The 23267-nt window shown below is 30.0% G+C and overlaps 1 protein-coding gene across 1 annotated transcript; it reads right to left on the bottom strand.

Moving 5' to 3' along the window:
• Positions 1–18622: 18622 nt before the first annotated feature.
• On the bottom strand, positions 18623–22626 carry LOC114320225 (telomere repeat-binding protein 5-like). The gene is made up of 9 exons (XM_082918065.1): positions 22472–22626; positions 21824–21903; positions 21502–21708; positions 21343–21405; positions 20927–21006; positions 20574–20812; positions 19944–20270; positions 19729–19792; positions 18623–19206 (listed from the first exon to the last, which is right to left on the bottom strand). Exons 1-9 carry the CDS (start codon positions 22528–22530, stop codon positions 19036–19038), a joined length of 1290 nt encoding a protein of 429 aa, XP_082774191.1. The 5' UTR covers positions 22531–22626; the 3' UTR covers positions 18623–19035.
• Between the last annotated feature and the right edge of the window lie 641 nt (positions 22627–23267).

The raw sequence follows: 23267 nt of genomic DNA, 5'->3' as shown, positions 1-23267 counted from the left end.
AATGAAATAATTATGATTTGAATGTGATATTTTATCTTAGGAAAAATTAGTCTAAGGTCCCTCTCCCATTTTTAGTAATGGAAGAGATACACAATATTATTTTATAAATGTCTAAGGTCCCTCAACCCCACACCTATGTATCACAGAGAAATTTGATTTTCTCAAATCAAATTGGCCTCTCCCTCTTTTCTCCTCTCTCTGCTCTTCCTCTTTATTAACGAAGAAAGCTTTGAACTTGTCAATCTCATCCTCCAACAGCCTCACAAAATCGATCACCTCCTTCATGACAACCTTCTCAGCTCCATTGTCAACTCGAATGAGTCAAATCTCAAATTCAACACTCAAATCTCCATTGGCGACCGAAGAAAAGAAAGGGAAGAATGGAGTAACAGCGGGACAGACCGAAAATGAAGTAGATGAAGTCACCACTAAACAAGAAAGCGAAGAAAAAGAAGAGTTCGAGTTCCAAGAGGTCGGTTTTAGAGGAAAATTCAAATGAAAAATGTGAAATTGGATGTGCATGCAGTCAAAGGATTTGAAAAATGCAAAATTGGTGTCTTGAAATATGGTTAGGATTTGGAAGTTTGGTGAAGTAAGAAGGAGAAGAAGTTTTTATGCTGATGTTGCAGTGAAAGTGGGTTTGGGTTTGGGTTTTGATGGAAGTGGTGGTAGGTGTATAAGCCCAGTTTGATTAAAGAGGATTTGGTTGAAGGATTGGGCCTATTGATCAAAAATTTTGTGGAATTGGTTAGAATTTTAGGTGGGTTAATTGCTGGAGAAGATGACTGTGGATTTACCCTATTTCTAACATTTGTCAAAAATCTTTAACCCACTTCACTGTAAAGCTTTTTTTCCGAGGACCTCTTTCATCTCTACTTTAAGAACAAGAAGAGAGCTTAACCCAAAAAAGAGAGAGAGAGAGAGAGAGAGAGAGAGAAAGAGAGAGAGGTAACAAGGCTGTAACTGCCAAGGCCACTGTTGGTAAGAGGTCTGTCAGACCAAAATTCTGGAACATCAAAATAAACAGAGGTTGAATTTTCTCAGGTCCAGAGAAATTCTTTGAGTTGAACTGAATTTTCTCTGGGTTGGTCCAAAAAAATTCTCTAAGTTGGACTAAATTTTCTTTAGTTTGAACTGAATTTTCTCTGGGTTGGTCCAGAAAAATTCTCTAAGTTGGACTGAATTTTCTCTGGGTTGGTCTAGAAAAATTCTCTGGTTTGAACAGAATTTTCTCTGGGTTGGTAAAGAAAAATTCTCTGGTTTGGATTGAAATTTTTCTGTGAATATGCATCCAAATCACTGAAGCTATCAAACTGTAAAAAATACAAGTGAATTTCTCTAGTTTGAGGGGATTTTCTTTAGGATTGAGTAAATTTCTCTAAGTTGAATCTAGAGAAATTATCTGGTGAGATTTTCTCTATGATATGTCCAGAGAAATTTGGAATTTTCTCTATGATGTGTCCAGAGAAATTCTTTAGATCGAATTTTCTCTGGATCAATGTTGAAAGACCTTAGACATTATGAAAATATTGAATGTCATTTATGCTATAAAATCTTAATACCAGGAATCTAAAAAAAAAAAAATCCCTTTATCTTATTAAACTAAAAAGTCTATTTTATTTTTTTATAACTATTTTAATCTCAACCCAATCCAACCTAACCCATTATGCCAAATGAGTGCAATAATAGACCGTTGTGGATGCACTTAAACGACATATTTATGTCAATGGGACTGGCTTCCCTCCAGTTTCAGATCGGACTGAAGGATACTGTTGGGCCTGTGGAGGCCTATCACGGATCCCGTTTCGATAATTCAAACCGTTCAATGTGTAGAACTCGTCAAGTACTATATGCCTGTAAAAAATCACGTTGATCGGATATTGATAGCTATTTCATCAGATCAGATTTTTGTCAACTGTTTAGTTTTTTACTGTCTTTTTTTTTTTTATACAAAATTGATTTGATCACGTAACTATCGATAACCGATCAACATGATTTTTTACAGACATATAGCACTCGACGAGTTCTATACATTAACAATTCAAATTATCGAAACGATACCCATGATAAACCTCCACAGGCCCAATAATACTCTCCAATCCAATCTAAGACTAAAGGGAAGCCATGCCCTATGTCAATATATGCTAGCCACCATAATAGAATTTTTAAAATCAATTATAAAAAGAAAAAGAAAAAAAAAGGTTAAGAACACTAAAAGTGGTGCTCTAATAGCACCACTAATGATGTGGCAGTGGACCTTTTTTTTTTTTTTTTTGACATTCCCAATACATTAATGTTATTAGTGGTCTTTTTTTTAGTGATATGAATCATTATTGAAAGAAAAAAAAATATCTCATCATTGTGATGTGTGTCACCTCATCCTTTTAAACACACATATATATAGTAAAACCATTAAAATACAGTAACATTATAAATTTAAATTTAATTATTTAAAATTATTAATTTGTAATTTAGATTATACTATAAATAGATCTCAGATATACAAATTTAATTTCAACCACATATCATTATATATATCATTATTCGGGATAAATTAAAGATAAATAAGCCTTTGTCTGGAATGTGGGTTAATTTTTTTGACTCTTTAACTTTTTGGTTAGTTTTGCCTAAGATTAAAAAGGCTCGTTTGAGATGGATTTTTTAATCTTTTTTTAAAATATTTTTATGAGAAAAAAAATAAAATAATTATGGTTTGAATGTGATATTTTGTCTTATTAACTTTTTAACTTAGGTATCGTTTGAGATACACATGTTTTAGCCTAAAAATCAAAAAGTTACGAAAATCATAAAAAAAAACCTATAACCTATATCAAAAAATCAAAAATTATATTTTCTCTCTACTTTTTGCATATCTTTTCGTAAAAAATTAAAAAGTCATTCCAAACATACTAGTTTTTTTTATCTCATATTTTAGCCAAAAAATCAAAAAGTTACTAAAATAGTCTGTTTCCAAATGGGGCTTATCTTTTTATGACTAAAATAGTAAAAAAAAAAATCCATGCCAAACGTAGCCTAAGAGTAGATAGGTTCATAGAGTTATTTGATTGAAAGGTCTGGCTTCTCTTCAGTCCGTGATCGGATTTGAAGGTCCTGTTGGGCTCGTAAGAGTTCACTACGAGTCCCGTTTCGATAATTCGAATTGTTCAATATGTAAAAATCATTGAGTACTATATGTTTGTAAACAATCACGTTGATCGGATATCGATAGCTATCTCATCAAATCAAATTTCTATCAATCATTTATTTTTTACCTCATATTTTTGCCAAACAATCAAAAAGTTACTAAAATAGTCTGTTTCCAAATGGGGCCTATCTTTTTATGACTAAAATAGTAAAAAAAAAATCCATGCCAAACGTAGCCTAAGAGTAGATAGGTTCATAGAGTTATTTGATTGAAGGGTCTGGTTTCTCTTTAGTCCGTGATCGGATTTGAAGGTCCTGTTGGGCTCGTACGGGCTCACTACGAGTCCTGTTTCGATAATTCGAATTGTTCAATTTGTAAAAATCATCGAGTACTATATGTTGTAAACAATCACGTTGATCGGATATCGATAGCTATCTCATCAAATCAAATTTCTATCAACCGTTTATTTTTTTACCATTTTTTTTATACAAAATTAATTTGATCACGTAACTATCGATATTCGATTAACATAATTTTTTTTAAACATATAATATTCAACCAATTTTATATACAGCAATGATTTAGAACTCTAAATAAGGAATTCTAAATCTACCACTAGTGAGGTGAAAATTAAAAAAAATAAATAAAAACAAAACGAAGCACAACATACACTGTAACAATAAATTAGACTCACTACTACATCACTTAATAGCTCTAATTAAAACTCTCAAATATTTTTGTTTTATATATTAAGCGACTCACGTTGTGAAAACGAAACCCGTTATAGAATTTTGCGAGCCTAAGAGCATCCTTCCGTCCGGATTAGAGGAAGCCAAACCCTTGATTGAAATAAAGATCGGCAAAGCAATAATTGGAGGTACCGGAAAAACTACACCAAGGATCTTCTAGAGTGAAATTTTCCTAAAGTTTCCTAGAGTACTACATTGTGTGGTTGAGATTTACTGGCAAGTCACATCAGAAAAATTGATGTGACTTGCTAGTAAATCTTAACCACACAATGTAACACTCTAGGAAACTTTAGGGAAAAATCACTCTAGAGGATCCTTGCTCGAAAAACTAGACACCTGACAAGTTAAAGTATTTGCAGAATGACAAGTCAAAAAAATAGTAGAGACAAAGATTCCTGACACAATTTAAATCAACCCATCATGTCAAACGAGTGTAATGATAGACCATTGTGGATGCGCCTAAACGGTGTATTTGTGTCAATGCTTGTAGGTAGTTATATGTCCTTTCATTTCAGCCAAAATTTTAAGTCATCGTTTGGGGATAACTGAAATAGTCTGATTTTAATTATTTTAATTTAATTTTTTAATCTCATTTAATTTTTATTTTTGACTTTTTTAATTTTTATAAGGAAAAAAATATAATAATTATAATTTGAATATGATATTTTATTTTATTAATTTATGTAATTAATTTTATCTTTTATATTTTTTTAGTCAAAAAATCAAAACCAAACGTAACTTACATACATTATGATATATGTCAATATATGCTGGTCACCATGATAGAAATTTTCCAGTATCATTAAATTGATTATAAAAAATAAAAAAAAAAAAATTGATATCTCATCATTGTGATGTGTGTATGTAGTAAAACAATTGAAATATAGTAATATTATAAATTTAAATTTAATTATTTAACATTATCATTTTATAATTTAAATTATACTATAAATTGATCTTAGATACACCAATTTAATTTTAATCATATATCATTATACATATCATTATTCAGAATAAATTGAAGATAAATAAGAGTAGTTAGGTTCATAGAATTATTCATTCAAATAAAGATAGGCATAGCAATAATTGGAGGTACAGGAAAAACTCGACACCTGACAAGTTAAATTATTTGCAGGATGAAAAGTCAAAAAAATAGTAGAGACAAAGATACCAAGTGAACACATATACTCCCGTTCTCAAAATAATAGAAATTTTAATTTTTTTTATAATATAATTATTATATTTAAAAAAAATAATTTTTCAAAATTATTCTTTAATAGTGTAATTTTTTTTAAAAATATCAATTATTATAATTATACTTTTTATATTATTAATGAATTAAAAGAAGGATAAAATAAAAAAATTTATTTTTGTCAATAAATTTTAAAAATGAACTAATGTTTTGAAATAATAAAAAATAAAATAAGAAATTAATATTTTAAAACGAAAAGAGCAGAATATATACAAAGTTCAGGACATACAAATTCACTACATATATAAGAAAAAATTAAACACACCCTTGATTTATGTTTTTGTTCTATCTTGTAATTCACACCCAGATTTTTTATAAAGAAGTTGTTTATTGGCTATTTCAGTTTACGGCTAAAAAGTCTTATTTGAATTAGGTTTTTTAAATTTTTATAAGAGAAAAAATGAAATAATTATAATTTGAATGTGCTATTTTATCTTATTAATTTTTTAACTTATTTTATATTTTTGTGATTATTTTAATCTGATAATCCCGTGCCAAACAAGCACACAGAGTGTTTATGTAGTTCAATTATCTGTACAGAATTACTTGTATGAGTGATATGACAAACTGTTAAGTCGTGCTTTAAAAAAAATAAGCTTAATGAGAACGTCTGTTGCACCAAGTTTTAGCTTCGCTGTTGAATCTTTTAAGTAAAACAAAATTTACATTTCTAAATATTTATCATTAAAATTTTATATTTATTTTACTTTTATGGTAAATTGAAAATACAATTTTTAAAATTTGTTGAAAATATGAATTTCTCTCTGTCGTTTTAAAAATTACATCATATATTTTCAAGTTTCTAATTGCATAATAAATAACTCCTTTTATCAATAAATTATTAAGTGAATTAAAAACTCAGAAAAATGAATATTTCTAATTTATAAAAAACTACAAGAATAATTTATAATTTAAACAAATCTCATAAATGTATTTGTAATTCACCCTTAATTTTAATATTTTATTAAGGAAATATTGTTTTGTCCTCCAAATTATAACACGAAAATCAATTTGACACCCATATTTCGTCTTATTTTAATTTGACACTTAAATTTTTTGAAATTTGATTAATTTACCAACTACCGTTTGATTCCGTCTACAATTAAACAGAATATGCAGACATGGCACCAAATTTCATTTGAAACTTCATTTTATCTTCCAAACTATTCCTTAAAATCAATTAGCCCCCAAATATAAAAATATTAAATTTAAATATTTAATAAATAATTTTTTATCTCAATAATGAAAAAAATAAAATTTAAATAATATACTTTACAAAAAAAAATTAAAAAATATAAAAATTCTCATTTAGAATTGTCTCTTTAACTCTCAAATTATCTCGAGTCGATCTTGGAGAAACTAATTGATCAAAAAATTTCTTGACTACTCTGTGTGTGTGCACACACACACTTGTAACTAGTTTATTCTCCAAATTAATTTCAGTCGAATTGATCAATTAATAGTAATTTCAAAATTCAATGGATAAAAATTTAGACCACACTTATGAGAGTAACATTTTCTTTTAAAATTTGAAAATTTATATTGAATGAAAAAAACAAATATGTTTAGATTTGCTTACAAAATCGAGATTACCTACTAGGTCGTATCATCGATTGAATAACAATTTAACACAAAAGTTAACAATTATAGTCTAAAGAATACTCAACAAGATTAATACTTAATTTTTTATTATTTAAAATTAATTTTTTTCATTTTTGAGATAAAAATTATTAATTAATATATTTTTTTAATATTTCGACTAATTGATTTTTAAGGTATAGTTTAGAGAATAAAATAAAATTCGAAATAAAGTTTGATGTCACATTCCGTTTGATTGTAGACGAAATTAGACGATAATGGTAAATTGATCAAATTTCAAAAAGCTCAAGTATAAAATTAAAATAAGATGAAATCTGAATGCCAAATTAATTTTCTAATGATAATTTTAATGACAAAATGATGTTCCCTCTATTTTATTCGGATGATTTGATACTGGTTTTACTTTATGGTCTACGCTCAACGTGAGCTAGATGGACCAACTCGGTTAGGATCCGTTGGGCTCAGATTATCTCGCAATCTTAAACTTAAGCCATATTTTGTTTAGGAGGTAATATGTAAGTGTATTTTTTATTTTTATTTTTTTAGCTAAGAGAGTAGAGAGAGAAAAATATATATATTTAGAATAATTTTTTAATCTTTAAAAAAATATATATGTAATTAAATATTGTAGTAAAAATTAAAATTACCGTTCTACTTTTCTGACACATGCAGCCGCACTATTTGAGCAAAAAAATGTATTTCAATTTTATTTATTATTATTTTTTATTATTATTATTTTTTTTTATGGAATTCATGACTTACGTTGTGCCACGTGAGCAGCATTTGGGAAATGCAATGCAAAGGGTCATTGCATTTGACGTCATTCCTTGCGTAATGAAATGCAAAGTCTGAGTTGTCAGACACAGCCTTCTCACGAGCAAGGATCCTCGGCTGCCGTTTTCGGCAGCCGTTTCGGCAGCCCCCCAAAACGACGTCGTTTTGGGGGTGTTTTGATTTTTTTTCTTCTTCCTCGTCGAGCTCGACAGAACCAGAGGGGAGGGGAGGGGAGGGGAGGGGAAGGAGAGAGAGGGGGAGGGGAAGAAGAGCCGCCGGTGGGCCGGACTGGAGGGGGCCATAACCAGTGGGGGAGGAGGAGGAGGAGGAGGAGGAGGCGGAGGCGGAGGAGACGGCGGTGCTGCGGTGCTGCGACGGCCGGGGTGAGGCGACGAGCTATGCTGCGACGGCCGGCGTGAGGCGACGAGCTACGACGGCGACGATCGGACCTCCCCCTCCCTCCTCCCTCTTCTCCCCTCCCCTCCCCTCCCCTCCCCTCTGGTTTTCCCCTCTGGTTTTGGATCAAGAACGAAGAAGAAGAAAGAAAAAAAAAAAAAAAAAAAAAAAAACCCCCAAAACGACGTCGTTTTGGGGGGCTGCCGGGTAGGGCGGCCGATGATCCAAATTCGCCTTCTCACCCAAACAAGGTAACAGTATGAATTTTTTTATTTTTTTACTGATTTTTTGATTTTTTGATTTTTTTTAGATAATATCAAATAGAGCTAGTCTTTGTTTCGGAAGAGTTAAAATAATTTATTTTTTAGTTTTTTAACTATTTTAGCCTAATTTTTTTAGTTTCATTTGATTTTTATTTTTGTTTTTTGTTTTTGTAAAAGAAAAAATATAATAATTATGATTTAGATATAATATTTTATTTTATTGACGCCAATTTTATCTTTTGTATTTTTTAACCAAAAAACCAAAACCAAACATTATACTAATATTTTTAAATGAGGTTAATCGCTCACAGGTCATGTTATAACAAGATCTGTGCATCCACAAATATTTATACAACAATGCTATAGAGCTCTAAAAGTAGAGCTCTATTGAGTTGGCATGTCCCAAAAAAAAAAAATTTCAAGCTAAAACATCATATCAAGTTGGATCCCATACAGCTCCATGTCATTAGTGCATGGTTTAGAGCTCATTTCCTAGAGCTCTCAAGCATTTTTCATATTTTTATGGACTAAAGAGTCCTGTCAATTCATTACTGAAAGTTAGTTGTGTGAGAATTGTCGTTAAAAATAAAAAATAAAAATAAAAATAAAAATAAAAATTGATAATTTTTTGAATTTGTCATTAAAAAATAACAATTAATAATATTTTTTTGTGACAAATTTTTTAACCGTCATTAAAAATTAAAAATTAGTGATACTTTTTATGAAAACGACGCAAAAAAAATAATAAATAAAATTTTATGATAACAAATTAAAAAAAAATTTTTTGGTACACCAAAAAGTCAAGAAGACTTATTAATATACCCACCTGTTACTGTTGAAATTATCAAATGGATTCTATAGCCGTGAGATTATCATTTGGATTGTGTATCATATATTTATGTTTGGGGTGGTCCAGAATTATGAGGGGAAATTAATAAAACAATAATGATACATTTTGTAATTTATCATCTTTAAATGACAATTATGATATGATATTAGGGTTAGATTCCACATGAAAAATATTTGATAAATCAAAATTTAAAACATATCATTAAGAGAGATTTTTGAAAGTAATAAATTAAGTGTCTCGAGTATTTTTCTTAATCAATTAATTTTATAATTTATAATCAATTAGTTTGAATTTGCCCTTGTTCCCCATTTTGTATCCCACCTCCTCTTGTAATTTAATAGTTCCTCGTTTAGAGTATATCATGTTTGAGTAGACTATTAGTTCAAACACCAATTTTCTAAGTTAAATATAAAATTACATTTTTATTGAATTTTTAATTCAATCTAAAGTCATATCCCCGTAAACAAATAATAACCTTAATATAAGATTGAAAAACATACTGAGGTTTATAGTCTATTAATTATCCAAACACTCACCAGAGATCATATAACTAAAAATGGGATTGCGAAGAACGAGATATCAACTCCCGATCTTTGATTTCTTCCATCCAAACATATCTTAACCAACAAATTTTTTTTTAAAATAAAACAAAAAATAAAAAATTGAAAATTTGGTTTGTTAAGAATGGAAAATGGATCACTGGCTTATTAGATGCAGGGTGGGCCGAGTGATTGGGTGAAAATAGAAATTCCGGACAACTTTGAATCTCAAAATGTGGTTTTGGACTTCGACAATTGTTGAGCAAAGCATATTTAGGCAATTGTGTGTGTAAATAAATAAATAAGGAGAAATTCTAATTTACATCCTTTTAAAAATAGTATATCATATTCACCTTTTATTATGTTATTTTTAAAAAAATTATAATCAATTTTCTTTATTAGTTATAACATTATTTTAGTTATAACTCATGAATTCCTTAATTATGCCTCATGTTGGGTTTAGTTATGATATATATATATATATATATTTTTCAATTATGACTCAAAAAATTAAAGTTATGTCATTTTTTCCTTTTAGTTATAAGCTACATATGATGTACAGCCACCATAGAGTTTCCCATAAATAAATTGTGGACAATAATTTTACAGTAATACCACGAATCCATATTTAATTACTCAGAAATTATTCATAATTATCATATTATAGTTCAAATTTAATTTATATACAAACTCATAATTATCATATTATAGCTCAAATTTATTTTATGTATAAACTCTCACACTATGTAGATTTAATCTCTACCACATAACTATCCACCTAAAAAAATCTTAGTGGATAATAATTTTAAGGGCATGGACCCAAATAAAATTGACCAGAGAAAATTATGTGATCATGCACATGAAATGTCTGTACTTCTCTGCCTCAAAATGGCTACTGTTGATCTTACTTATGTCTGTAAACATGTATGTAAATGTCATTAAAGTTGGAATAAATGTAAAATTTCAACATCATTTGAATAAAAAAAATGTCTTACGAACAAATGTAATAAGTGCGCAAGATATAGATCAAATAGTGTGATCATTATGCTGAATATTTTTAACTACCTAATCACATTTATCAATTTTTAGTGATGAATAACACCATGTAAAATAGTGTGATGATTATGCCGAATATTTTTTTCCTCAGGTAACTCCATGGCCCCATATGATTTTCCCAAAACAACATGGTTTCGTTTGGAATGTAGGTTGATTTTTTAGTTTTTTAACTTTTTATATATTTTAATTTGGGGTTAAAAATATTTGAGATTGGCTTTTTGACTTTTTTTAACTTTTATGAGAGAAAAAATAAAATGATTATTTTTTAAATATAATATTTTTTAGCCTCTTTTTGTAACTATTTTAGTCTCAACCCAACCCAACCCAACCCAACCCATCATGCCAAACGGCTACAATGTTTGAGTGTCTGGTTCTTTCCACTGAACATTTCGCTTAGATGAAGATTTGTTAAATTATTTTTTGCACAACACATTGAATTGCAAATGGATCGCTGGGTTATTTGATTATGCAGGCTGGGCCATGGTAATGGGCCAGGGAAATGAAGCATAAAAGTTTCAGAAAAGTGGAAGATTATCGAAGTATTTGTCCTTTTTAATTTATTTATTTTGAAGATTAAGAATGCGAATGTATAATTTTTTTTTAAAAAAATTATGTGTCTAAATATGTTTTAAATTTACACGTTAATAAAATTTATTTAATAATATCAAACTATATCCTTAATTGAAGTCTTTTTTCTTTTCTTTTTTTAAATGAAGGTGAATACTTAAGTAGCTAGGTAATTTAGAAACTAAAAAAAATTAGTAGAAATTACAAAAAAAAAAAAAAATCCCAAAGTTTGACTTTCATAACAAAATGAATTTTTTAATTTTAATTTTACCAATGAAACCCTAATACTTAAGTAGATAGGTAATATTAGAAACTAAAAAAAAAAAATAGGAGAAATTAAAAAAAAATTCCCAAAGTTTGACTTTTGTAACAAAATAAATCTTAAATTTTTAATTTTGCTAATGAAACCCTAATTTTTTATTTATTTTTAATCGAAATCATAAGCCTATTTATGTTAAGTAAAATTGGCGGAACAATAATATTTTAGTCATTAAATTCAATATAGGTATATATAAAATGTCTAAAATATTCTTTTAATTAATTTTGATGACTAAAATATTATATTTTATCAATTTTACTTAATGAAAATAGACAGATGATTTACATTGAGAACATTACAATATAAATGATTCAAATTATAAAATAAATTTGTGCGAGGCTCCATGGACCTCCCAAGTTCTCTCAAATTAAGATATGGCCTTCGGAGAAATTTAACCCTAAAAAAAAGAAAAAAAGAAAAAAAAAAGAAAAAAATTACAAAAACTATTCCTGGATTTGATTCTTACAACAAAATAAATCATAAATTTTTAATTTTGTCAATTTAAATCCTTTTATTTTTTTTCCAATATAAATTATTTATTTATTTTCATTTAGTTTAGTCATTAAACTCTGAGGGCAAGTTTGAGAAGTTACAATAATAATTAAAAAACATTAATAAAAAAAGTGTAAAAGCCAAATAACTATATAAAATAGTCAAAGATTATCTTTTCCCCTTTACTTGTTGCACATTTTGACTTCTGTCATGTTGGTCATCTTAACTTTAGAGAGTGTTTGGCCTTCGTAGGCCCATTTTTGGACCAATTTCAATGATCTAAACCATTCGTTTTTTATGACTCGTTAAGTAGAACTTTTATGTAAAAAATACGGTAATTGGATATTGGTATATGTATAAATCAAATTTGTATTACAAAAAATAGATGGTTATTTTTGAAATCGATCTCAAAATGGGCCTACAAAACCCAAACGTTTTCTTAAGTTGAGATGACAACTTTCTCAACTTGAGAGAAATCAAACCCTTGTACAAAAACTTTAAAAATCATCCAAAACATACTGATTTTTTTTCCGTTCATATTTTAGTCAAAAAGTTATTAAAATAATCTATTATCAAACCAAGGTATATATAAAATATCTAAAATATCGCTTTTGGCCAATTTTACTTAATAAAAATAGATAAATAACTTACATTGAAAACAAATTTAAAAAATTATAATTTAAATTAATAAATTTTAATATTTATTTTATTATAAAGGTGAAACCTTCCACAAAAACAAAAAAACATATGTTTTCCAAAAAAAAATCAGTCTTCAGAACTTTTGACTGACACGGTTGTGCCTCAAAATTGGTTGCCTCCCCTTTCAGCCAATCTCACAATATGTCCTAATTGTTAGAATTAATTTTTATCAAGTTGTAATAAAATTATCGTTAAAAATAATTTTTTGTGACAATTTTTTACTTATGTCACTAAAAATTAATAATTTGTGATTTTTTTTGTGGGACCTCAATTAGGGGATATTGACCAATTGCACCTCTAATGATTTAGTCATTTTTGTTTTTGTTTTAGAAAGTTTTATTTATTTGATTTGATGTCATTTGAGTTTAAATGAATACTTTTTTCTAATTCATTTTTTTATTTTTTGATTCATTTTTTGGGATGAGAATGGAAAGGTGAGACGTGAAATATTCTTTTTGGGGGTATTGGCGGTTAAAGTATTGGTTGTCGAGCGTAGAAATCTACATTTTTGTTAATATGGTTTTTTGATATTACATTAGAGTATTATTACATTAGAGTGGTATGTTTGGAACAAGTACACTAAGGAGTTTTGTGTTACATTGATTGGAGTATTACGTTTGAAAAAAAATACATTAAGGAGTTTTTTTTAAATGTTACGTTATTACGTTTGAGAAAAGTATACTAAAGAGTTTTTTAGTATGTTATATTGGAGTGTTACGTTCGAAAAAAATATACTAAGGAGTTTTTGTATTTTACATTGATTAGAGTATTACGTTTGAAAAAAGTATACTAAGAAATTTTTTAATATTACATTGATTGGAGTGTTACGTTTAGAAAAAATACACTAAGAAATTTTTGCGAAATGTTACGTTGTAACGCATAAGAAAAAAGTACATTAAGAATTTTTTTTGAAATATTATATTTAATAATTTTGACATCGTTTATCTTTTAACACATAACACACACATATTTATACTTAACTTTTTATATAATTCACATTAAAATAAAACTTTTGACTTCATAAAAAAAAAAAAAACAAATAATTAATAAAATTACTATTTAATATTTATTAGTCCTGCACCTTTGCCGGTTAGGGAATCAAGACCACAGAAAAAAAAAAAAAAAAGTATTAAAGTTGATCCGCTTCCCCAATTCCCTTGTCCAGACCATAGGATTCATGCACAAATGATTTTCACATAATAAATATACCAGCAATGATTTAGAGCTCTGAATCCACACTAAAAAAAGAACACAACACCCATTGTGATAGTAGATGAGACTTACTGCCACATCATTAGTAACACCTCTAATTAGAGATCTCAAGCTTTATTCTAAATATATAGAGAGAGACCCATTTATCTTATTCTATAAATATTTTATGTATATATATATGTATATATATTATATAAAGAAAAATGAATTTTTAATGAGAACGCTTATGCGAGTTTCAAAATCTCATTTCACAATTATTAATTTTTGTAATTTTAAAAATATTTAAAATAATTTTATTGGCTAACGAAGTAATTATAGATTAAAAAAACAAAAACAAAAAACCACTTAAAATTTGGAGTTTTTTTTTTAAGGTCCCTGGTATTATGATTTTATAACATAAAGGACACTCAATATTTTTATAATGTCTATGGTCTCTCAACATCAATCTAGAGAAAATTCGATCCAGAGAAAATTCAACCCAGAGAAAATTCAACCAGAGAAAATTTAATTCAGAGAAATTCTCAGGTCCAAACCAGAGAAAATTCAATTCAGAGAAATTCAATTCTGTCTAAAATTTACCTATCATTATAGCCAAAATGAGGTGTACAGTTCTAGAAACCACATTCCTTGGTGGAGAGTGATGGTTCCCAAGGGTTCTGATGAAGTAATGAATGAAAGCAAAAGGAGTGACTGAACTCATTCTCCACTCCAATGCATTCAATACCAAAAAGCTCTATTCCAATTGAAACTCTGAGGGTGATAGTACTCTGTATTCCTCCATCTTCGTTGCCAAAAACAAGCACGCCACTGATAACAATTGCATCGCCCATCACTTGTCACTTTGCTTTTAATAATAATAACCAACAATCAACCAAAAAATTTTAAAATTCATAATCAAAATTGAAATCAAACTTACATCAATAGCTCGCCTCGAAAGAAACCGGTCAAAATGAACCCAGAGAAAATTCAAATTTCTTTGGTCCATTACTCTCTTCACCATTGCACCATTACTCTCTTTGTTGCTGCTGTGACCGGAATTATGAGCAACCTCATGACATTTGGGTTCTTCTTCTAACTCAGACATTTGGGTTCTTCTCTTAGAGAAATTTACTCAAACTCAGAGAAAATCGCCTTCCAACCCAGAGAAATTCACTAAAATCCAGAGAAAGCTAGAGAATTTCTCTGGTTTCAACCCAGAGAAAATTCAGTTCAAATGATCATCTGAAGAGCCACTATCTAATGCTTTTCTTCATCACTCAACTTACTGGTTTCAGTGTTTGGGCCAAAGATCTCTTCAATCATGTTCCCAGTTGACACAAAATCAAAATCTTTAAATGGACTCATTGGGTACCTAGCTTCCCAGAGTTTAGCATCACATGGTTCCATCAAAAAACCGGGGTTCAACCTGTCACTCGACCCATCATCAATCCTGAAAAAACCCAGACTCACCAATACACAGGGCACGGAAGTGTAGATAGAGAATCTGCATCCAATAGAGCTGAGCACCATGCACATGAGTGCGAGGCCGTAGACACGCCGTCGGCCCATATAATCGCTGAGGTATCCGAAGATTAGCTGACCGATGACAGTCCCTAAGAGTGCGATGGCGACCATGGTGGAGGTGATGGCGATGGGGACTGAGTTACGGCAAGAACGGCGGCAATCGATCCAAAGATTAGCTGACCGATGACGCATCTCATCTTCGACCAATCGATCCACAATGTTTAGTTGGGAGAGAGAACCTGGAAGTTGAAGTTGGGAAGAGGAGGGAGGTCGTTGAGGAAATCGGAGGGTTTCTTGGAGCTGCGATGCATCTCATCTTCGACCAATCGATCCACCTCTTCTTTGACTTCGACCAAATTTCTCTAATACATGTTTAGGGACCTTAGACATCAAAAAATAATTTTGTGGATCTCTTCCAGTACGAAAAGTAGGAGAGGGACCCTAGACTAATTTTCCCTTAAAATTTTGAGTTACAAGTTCCTAAAACCTCTCCCTTTAATATTTCTCTCTTTCCTAAATCTCATCTCATAACAAAGTAACTATACGTTAAAAAAAAAAAAAAACACAAATCTCATCTCATAAATTATATATATATATATATTTAAAAAAATTATAGATTGAAAAGAACGTAAAACCACAATTGCTTATTTTTTTAATTTTAAAAATAGTACTATTGGCTAACAAAGTAATTATAGATAAAAATAATAATAATAAAAAGTAAAATTGCTAATTTTTGTAATTTTAAAAATATTGAAAAATAATACTATTGGCTAACAAAGTAACTATAGATTTAAAAATAATAATTGAATTACAAGTTACTAAAATGTCTCTCCTAATATTTATCTATTTCCGAAATCTCATAATCTATCAATCTATGCTATATATTATACCAAAGTGACTTTTCATCTTAAGTGTTTCAAAACCTTAAATCTAATTTTTTGAATTTTTGATTTTTATAAAACAAAAATTAAAACATCTATTGGCTATTCTAAAGACATAAATATTAACCTTCAAAATTATTTAATGCAAATATATTGCCAGAAAGAAAGAAATAAATAAAGAAAGAAAAAAACACACAATTCTCAACCCCCTTTTCCTCTCAAAATAAATCAAGCCTTTATTTAAAAAGAATATAAATTTCATACAATCTTTTCTCTCCTAAAATAAATATAATGAAAAAGAAACTTTCTCACCTCCTATAAAATGTATACTATTAATATCTTTCACAATTGGTTTGATCTATATAAACCTAAAATTAACCCTAACATAAAATAAAAATTAAACTTTATTTATAGAATCTCTTTATATTCCATAATTAAACGCAATTTTATTCCCAAATAAATTTAAGCATATCTATGCTATATATAATTTTTTTTTTAAAATCTCATAATTAATTATTTTTAATAATGATTCCATGATTTATAATTTTGAAAATGAAAAATGAAAAAAATTATTCTTGTGCACTCTTTCTCTAACCAATTCTTTATTCTATCCAAAAATCCTAGCCATTATACATTATACCTTTTCCAAGCTATTCATGTCTTTCTTACCCTATAAATATTATATTCATGGAAGAATGAAACTCATTGTTTTTTAACTTTCCTTTATGAGACAATTTGGTGGTTAGTTTATATTTAATATATTGTATCATTTAAACAGACTCTTTTATCCTTTAGGTATATCATTTTTTCTTTTTCTTTTTTTATCTATGACCATTTTTTTCTTTTTGTATTTCATATTTTGTGTGTCATTTCTCCCTCCTCTTTACCAATCATTATTTGTTTTTTGTTAAAACTATTTTTTGTTGGTTAACATTATTTTACTAGAATTTGTATACTAAAATGGCGTGGTAAGATTATTTGCATAATAAAAAAATTTGTCACTCATTATAAAGTGATAAATAAAAATTCAAACAAAATTATTATTAATAAGTTTTTTGTATTGATTTTATGTTTGTATATCATTTTTTTTCTTAAATTTACTTTTAATATTTTTTTTGATATCATGATATGTGTTAATTGACAGCTGGTGCAGAGTATTACTTTAAAGGCATATAATAGTTTTTCAAAGCTATAAAAAGAAAATATTAATTTTAATCATTTTTTTCAAAACTATTAAAGGTGTTAGTCAATTATTTATCTTTAATAAGTACAGTTCCTCTCTTCTTTTATGCTACTTCTCTATCTACTCCCCCTCTGAGTTCATATGTTTTTAGAAAGAAATCATATGTAATTAAAAAATTTTGAATCTTTTTATATAGGAAATTAAAAAATAAATTTTAAAATTTAAAACGTAGCTATACAAAATCATATCCTTTTAATATAGCTATATATATAATTAATTTTAATCTATCTATTACCTATCCTTATTTATATTATTTTATAAATAAAAATGTTGTACAATAATTGAAGTTCAAAGTCCTAATCTATTTTTTTTCAAAATTTAAAATTGTTAAAATGCATATGTTGCAATATCATTAATTTCATCCTATTATAAGTTTTATTTTAAATCTTATAAGATTTGTTCAATGACTAATATTCAATTTTTGTAAAAAGATTCCAATATCTTCCTTCCAAAAGTTAATACAGCAACTCTACAAAATCATATTTTAAAACTCAAAATTATTAATATTTTTATTTATTTTTGTTTTTGATTTAAATAAACATGTTAAAGTATAAATAGATATCTAAATAAAATTATACTTATTAATAAATATGGCATTAGTTTTAATTGTAATCACATCTTTTTAAAAAATTTTAACTTTTTTTTAATATTTTAAATTACATATTACGATAATTCTTTCTTACTCATTGAATTTTTAAATTTTTTTTAATTATTTCATTTTCAAAAACTAATAAAACAATTTTTTTAAATTCATATATTTTTATTCTAAAATAGTGAAATATTATAACTATGTCATTTTTTTATAACAAAGCATAATTTTAATTGTTAATTGTCAATACAACAATTTTAATCTATCTATACTATATATTATAGTAAAGGAACATTTGAAACAAAATTCTTAAACTTCTATATAAAATTTTATTTATGAGAGACAAAATATAAAAAATTAAATATAATTATTATATTTTTAATAAATAATACATTGTTTTATCCCATGTATAACACGGGTGACATGTAATTAAATAGTTGAAATAGAAAATCAAGTCTAGGATTCCAATCCAGTAAGTGGAGAAAATCTGGACGTGTCAATGAATTTATCATATATTAAAATGCTAAATAAGCATTAAAATGAAGGTTACAATCACTACCCATCTACAAAATACAACAAATGAACTTCAATTCCCATGCTTTTTCTTTTCTTTTCTTTTCTTTCTTCACCCTAAACCCCAATTTAAGAAATTAAATGAACAAAAAAAAAAAAAAATGCCCACATTTCGGCATCAAAAAATTCCCCGTTAGCAAGCTCTTTTTCTGTCAACACATTTACAAGCGCCAAAACCCATCTCCCCAGATGAAAAGAATCGCCGCAAGAGCTACAAATATTACGTTTTACCTGTTTTCCCCCATCCTTGTCATTACTTTTTACAAAATCAAAACCAGTCTTTAAATCCCCATCCAATTGATCTTTAGTTTCTTCATCGGTGGTGAATTTTTTTTCAAAGGCGACAAGTCTCTGAATGCTGTTGTTTGAGCTGTTGCTTGGCTTCTTGTTGGGACCAGTAAGCATGGGCAGTTAGGACCCGATCCAAGAGCTCTTGGGGCACCGGCTCACCCCTCCTTTGCTGTGGGGATATTCTTGCCGTGTGCACCAGTGTTTTCCATTTGTCCTGCACAACCCCATGTCATGTGACCACGCTTTTATTTAAAACAAAGCACACTTCTAATTCAAACAGAGTACATGTAATAAATATCAGATTAGCAACAAAGTACAAACTCATATATTTGCTTTCCAACCCAGGGCACTAAGAGCCACTAAAAGATTCATATGTATATTTTAGGAAATAAAAGGAAAAAAAGTGGGCAATCCGTCATTTGGTAAGGAACTAGGAAAATACAACTGTCAAAGTGAAATCGTGTAAAACTAGAATTCAAAAGATTCCTTAAAATAGTTGTTATCGTATAAGATAAAGATATAAAGACCTAATCATTTGCCAATAACTCAAGCAACTGTTGTCTAGAACCATTTAAACTGCCAGCCCTTTTAGGTCAAATCTGTCTACTAGACTATTTTAAAATGTAAAAGAAAGAAAGACCTTCACATTTGAAGGGAATAAAATTGAAAGTAATGACTAGTCTTGTTAAAGTAAAAGTCAGCAATAAAAATGCAAGGTGGAAAATCACTTCATTACCTTGAGATCCACATAAGTTCGATGTTTTGCATTATCAAAAGCTCGCAGTTTAACCTCACGCCATCTGCAGAACAAACAAATGAACTATGGGTAAGAGAAAAAAAGAACAAAAGAGTTCAAAACAATCAGGTACAAGGTCACAAAAGAGAGAATAAAATCGGGCGTGTTGAGACATGTCTGTTTAACAAATGAGGGTTAGGTTTCGCCTAACATACCTTCCTGTTCCAAGCTTCTCAACAGCTTGAACCAGTGCTTCCACTTCATAAACAGAGAAAGGTCGATGAATTCGACACTGCACAGCATCAGACCGCTTGGATTTCCTCATGGGAACCACTGCCAGTGCCTCGACATTCATTGCTGGGACAGCAACCAATGCTCTAGAATGTGTTGGGCATTTGTCTATTGACATGTCAGGAGGAGAGGGTGCCAAATCATGATCGCTTTCAATAAAGTTTCCCAAACTTGACAATGGAGGATCTGGTAAGGTATCAGCAGTTCTCTGTTGAACAACGTTATGTACTACACTAGGTGCAGGTGGGTACCTGATGACACAGCATTACATCTTATCAGCTCAGAGACAACTGACCTAACAATAAAAGTACGTGGTGCAGGAAGAACCCGAGAGCTTGGATTCCAATTTCCAATTAAAATTTAAAAGTACCCTTTAAAGCTCTGTACACTCAGGTTACCACATATCGTAAATCAAATTGAAGGAAAAAATGAAAAAGGTGGCAGATCCACGAAGCAAAAAGATTAATGATCCAAATTATGTACAACACCAACATGGAAACAACTAAAAAGCTATGAGCTAACATTAGACTGAAGTCATGGTACATCTAAATTACCTTGTTAGAGGCTGAGGTGTGTCACATGCAAGTAGAAAGGGACGATCTTCATGACACAGAGATTGGGGAGCATGCGAAGGGTTAGGCTCCAAGGAAAAACCTAAAGCATCAAGCTTGTTATTGTGACATATTCCAGTCTGCAGTAGAGTTTTGTTATCATCTCTAATCTTCTTCCCCTGAAGTACACCAACTCGTAGTCCACCCCCGAGTATAGCAGTCACTGCATCCATAACTGTTCTCTGCAGAACAACAAAGACAGAGTTCAGCGTGCTAAAAGCAGAATTCACTACGATGTTTGGGTTGAGGTAAAGAGAAGGTATTTAAATCAAAATTAATGTTCATATATAGCATACCTTCAGTGAACCAACAGTTGCAGATTCTGGAATCTCAATAACAAGTTCTGGAACCTTGAAAGACTTGATCCTAAGCTTCACTGAGGCCTCGTTTGGGAACAGGTTAATTTAGTAACTTTTTGTCTATTTGGCTAAAAAGGTAGGTAAAAAAAATTTGTATGTTTGGGATGACTTTTTGGCTAATTACGAAAAGATGTGCAAAAAGTAGAGAGAAAAGAGAATCTTTGACTTTTTGGTATGAGTTGTTGGCTTTTTGGCTAATTTAATAACTTTTTGCCTAATTGGCTAAAATAGCCTCTTGCCAAACGAGGCCTGAATAAAAGGAAAGATATCTTCATGTAAGAACCTATTCGAATGATAGACACCAATCAAGTCAAAAGTGTAAATATGAATCACACCATCAAAGGCTCTCATACCATAGGAATCCCTCGATTGGAAGGATGTGTGTTGACCTGCTACACAAGCTGATATCCCAGAGGCTGCATGAAGAGTTAGGAATATTAACAAAATATACCAAATCCCGGGGGAAAAATTAAAGAAAAAGAAGAAGAGAAAAGAAAGGGATGGAAATAAACCTCCACGTGGTGTTGCACTTGAACCAGAAGCATCACAACTAAACCCCTTCCTAGGTGAACTAGATATTCCCTTACTACTAATTCCTTCAAAATTTGATACCGAGCTACGGTCATAGAGTCTCCTCTTCTTGAAAGGATAATCCCTTTGAGACCTTCGGTGTTTGTAACAAATCTTCCTATTATGGTAGACAGGCTTTATTTCTGAATCTGGAGACATAATCATAATGTTCAACTAAATAAGAGTCATAAAAATTAAAATCATGATGTATCCAATTAAATTGAGAGGGAAACTAATACAATTAAATAGTAAGCAATTACATACCAGCATTAAAATGTTCCTCATCCTTCAGTTTTGGAGTTGCTTTCCAATATTTGGATGAGAAAAACTTATTCTTCGGTTCACTGCAGGAAATTTGAGTTTTAGCAGCGTTTTAAAAACGTCGCTAAAAGCCTGAAAACGCGGAAAAAGTTAAAGCGGCGTTTAAAATTTTCGCCGCTAATATGCCGCCGCAATAGCTTTACAACGTTTGAAAAACGTTGCTAAAAATATAAGACGGCGTTTTTGAAAACGCCGCTAAATCTTTGACATCCGCTTCCATTTCCGTCACAAACTAACGTGTGACGTCATGATGACGTCATTTAGTGGCGTTTTTGAAAAAACGCCACCTTTTTTTTTTTCTGTGAAATATAGCATAAGCCAGAGAATTTAACTAAAGAAGGTGGCTTGAAAATTGAACTACGAACACAAATGGCTCAAATTCACATATCACCATGCATCAAGCTAATCAGAATTTGTATACATCCAATATATTGTAATCAACCCATCATAAAACATTATACAAAGTTAGGGAAAAGTTCATAAACGTATTCAACTCATCTATGAACCAAATTAATTACACATTTCATAAGATTTTTACTACACAAAATATATGTACTCTTTAATCCACACAAAATATACTCTTCAACCCACGTTTTTGTTGGCGTCAAACTTCTCGCAGAGCTCAGAGGCCTGAAACAATCAACCATCATTGACTAAATTAGACATGGAATATATCCAAAAAAACACTGTTAGGGCTAATGAAATCAAAGAGAAACAATGAACTGGAAGAAAAAGACAAGAAAGAACAAAGATACAAAACTAAATAAATGAATGAGCTTCTCTTTGTGTGTGTTCATCCCAACAAGAACAGTTGAATCGGAATTGACATCATCAACCGCAGCTTCAATTGCTGGCTTTGCTGATTGTCCAATAACAGAATTGAAGGTGTACAGATGTAGACACCCCATTTTTGACCGTCCTCAAGACTTGGACGTCACCGTTTGAATACTCGGTGATTATCCCTGTTTGTGTTTGTTTGGAGTTCCCGGAGGTCTCGGCTCGCGCGCCCTGCCTCAGGATCTCCGAACTTGACCGTTTAGTGTCTGGTTTTGCACCAAACACTTGTGTTTTGCCTTTGAGAGGCAGTGAATGCCTTGTGAGGCATCCCCACACACCACCGGCAGTGGCTAGAGGCCACCGGATGGTCTTTTTCTTCCATCGGCACTTTTGTTTGCCGGTCGGCACACTTTATTGCCGGTCGGCACTGTTTTTTGTCGAAGTGACATTTTTGGGCAGCCGACCACTGTTCATCCACTTTTTGGAGATCTTTTACGCCAGCTGTGATAGTTGGAACCAACTCTCCCCCCCTCCATACACGTGTATGGAGGGATTTCCCTCTAGCCAAGCTTGTTGAATAAGCTTTGAGGGAGTCTTATAAGAAGAGGGT

This window comes from Camellia sinensis, chromosome 3 (genome assembly GCF_055761805.1).
Source record: "Camellia sinensis isolate YWXY chromosome 3, ASM5576180v1, whole genome shotgun sequence".
NCBI classification, from domain to species: Eukaryota; Viridiplantae; Streptophyta; class Magnoliopsida; order Ericales; family Theaceae; genus Camellia; species Camellia sinensis.
The sequence above is the reverse complement of the archived record's forward strand: the minus strand, read 5'-3'. Positions and strand labels throughout refer to the sequence as shown.

Bases quoted from the DNA above. Each gene is read 5' to 3' on its own strand.
- LOC114320225 (XM_082918065.1), bottom strand. From the start codon at position 22,530: ATGATGGTTGATTGTTTCAGGCCTCTGAGCTCTGCGAGAAGTTTGACG. The intron at 19,793-19,943 runs GTATGTTAGGCG...TTTGTTCTGCAG, and splicing joins GAGAAGCTTGGAACAGGAAG to ATGGCGTGAGGTTAAACTGC. The intron at 19,207-19,728 runs GTAATGAAGTGA...GGGGTTGTGCAG, and splicing joins GAACTTATGTGGATCTCAAG to GACAAATGGAAAACACTGGT.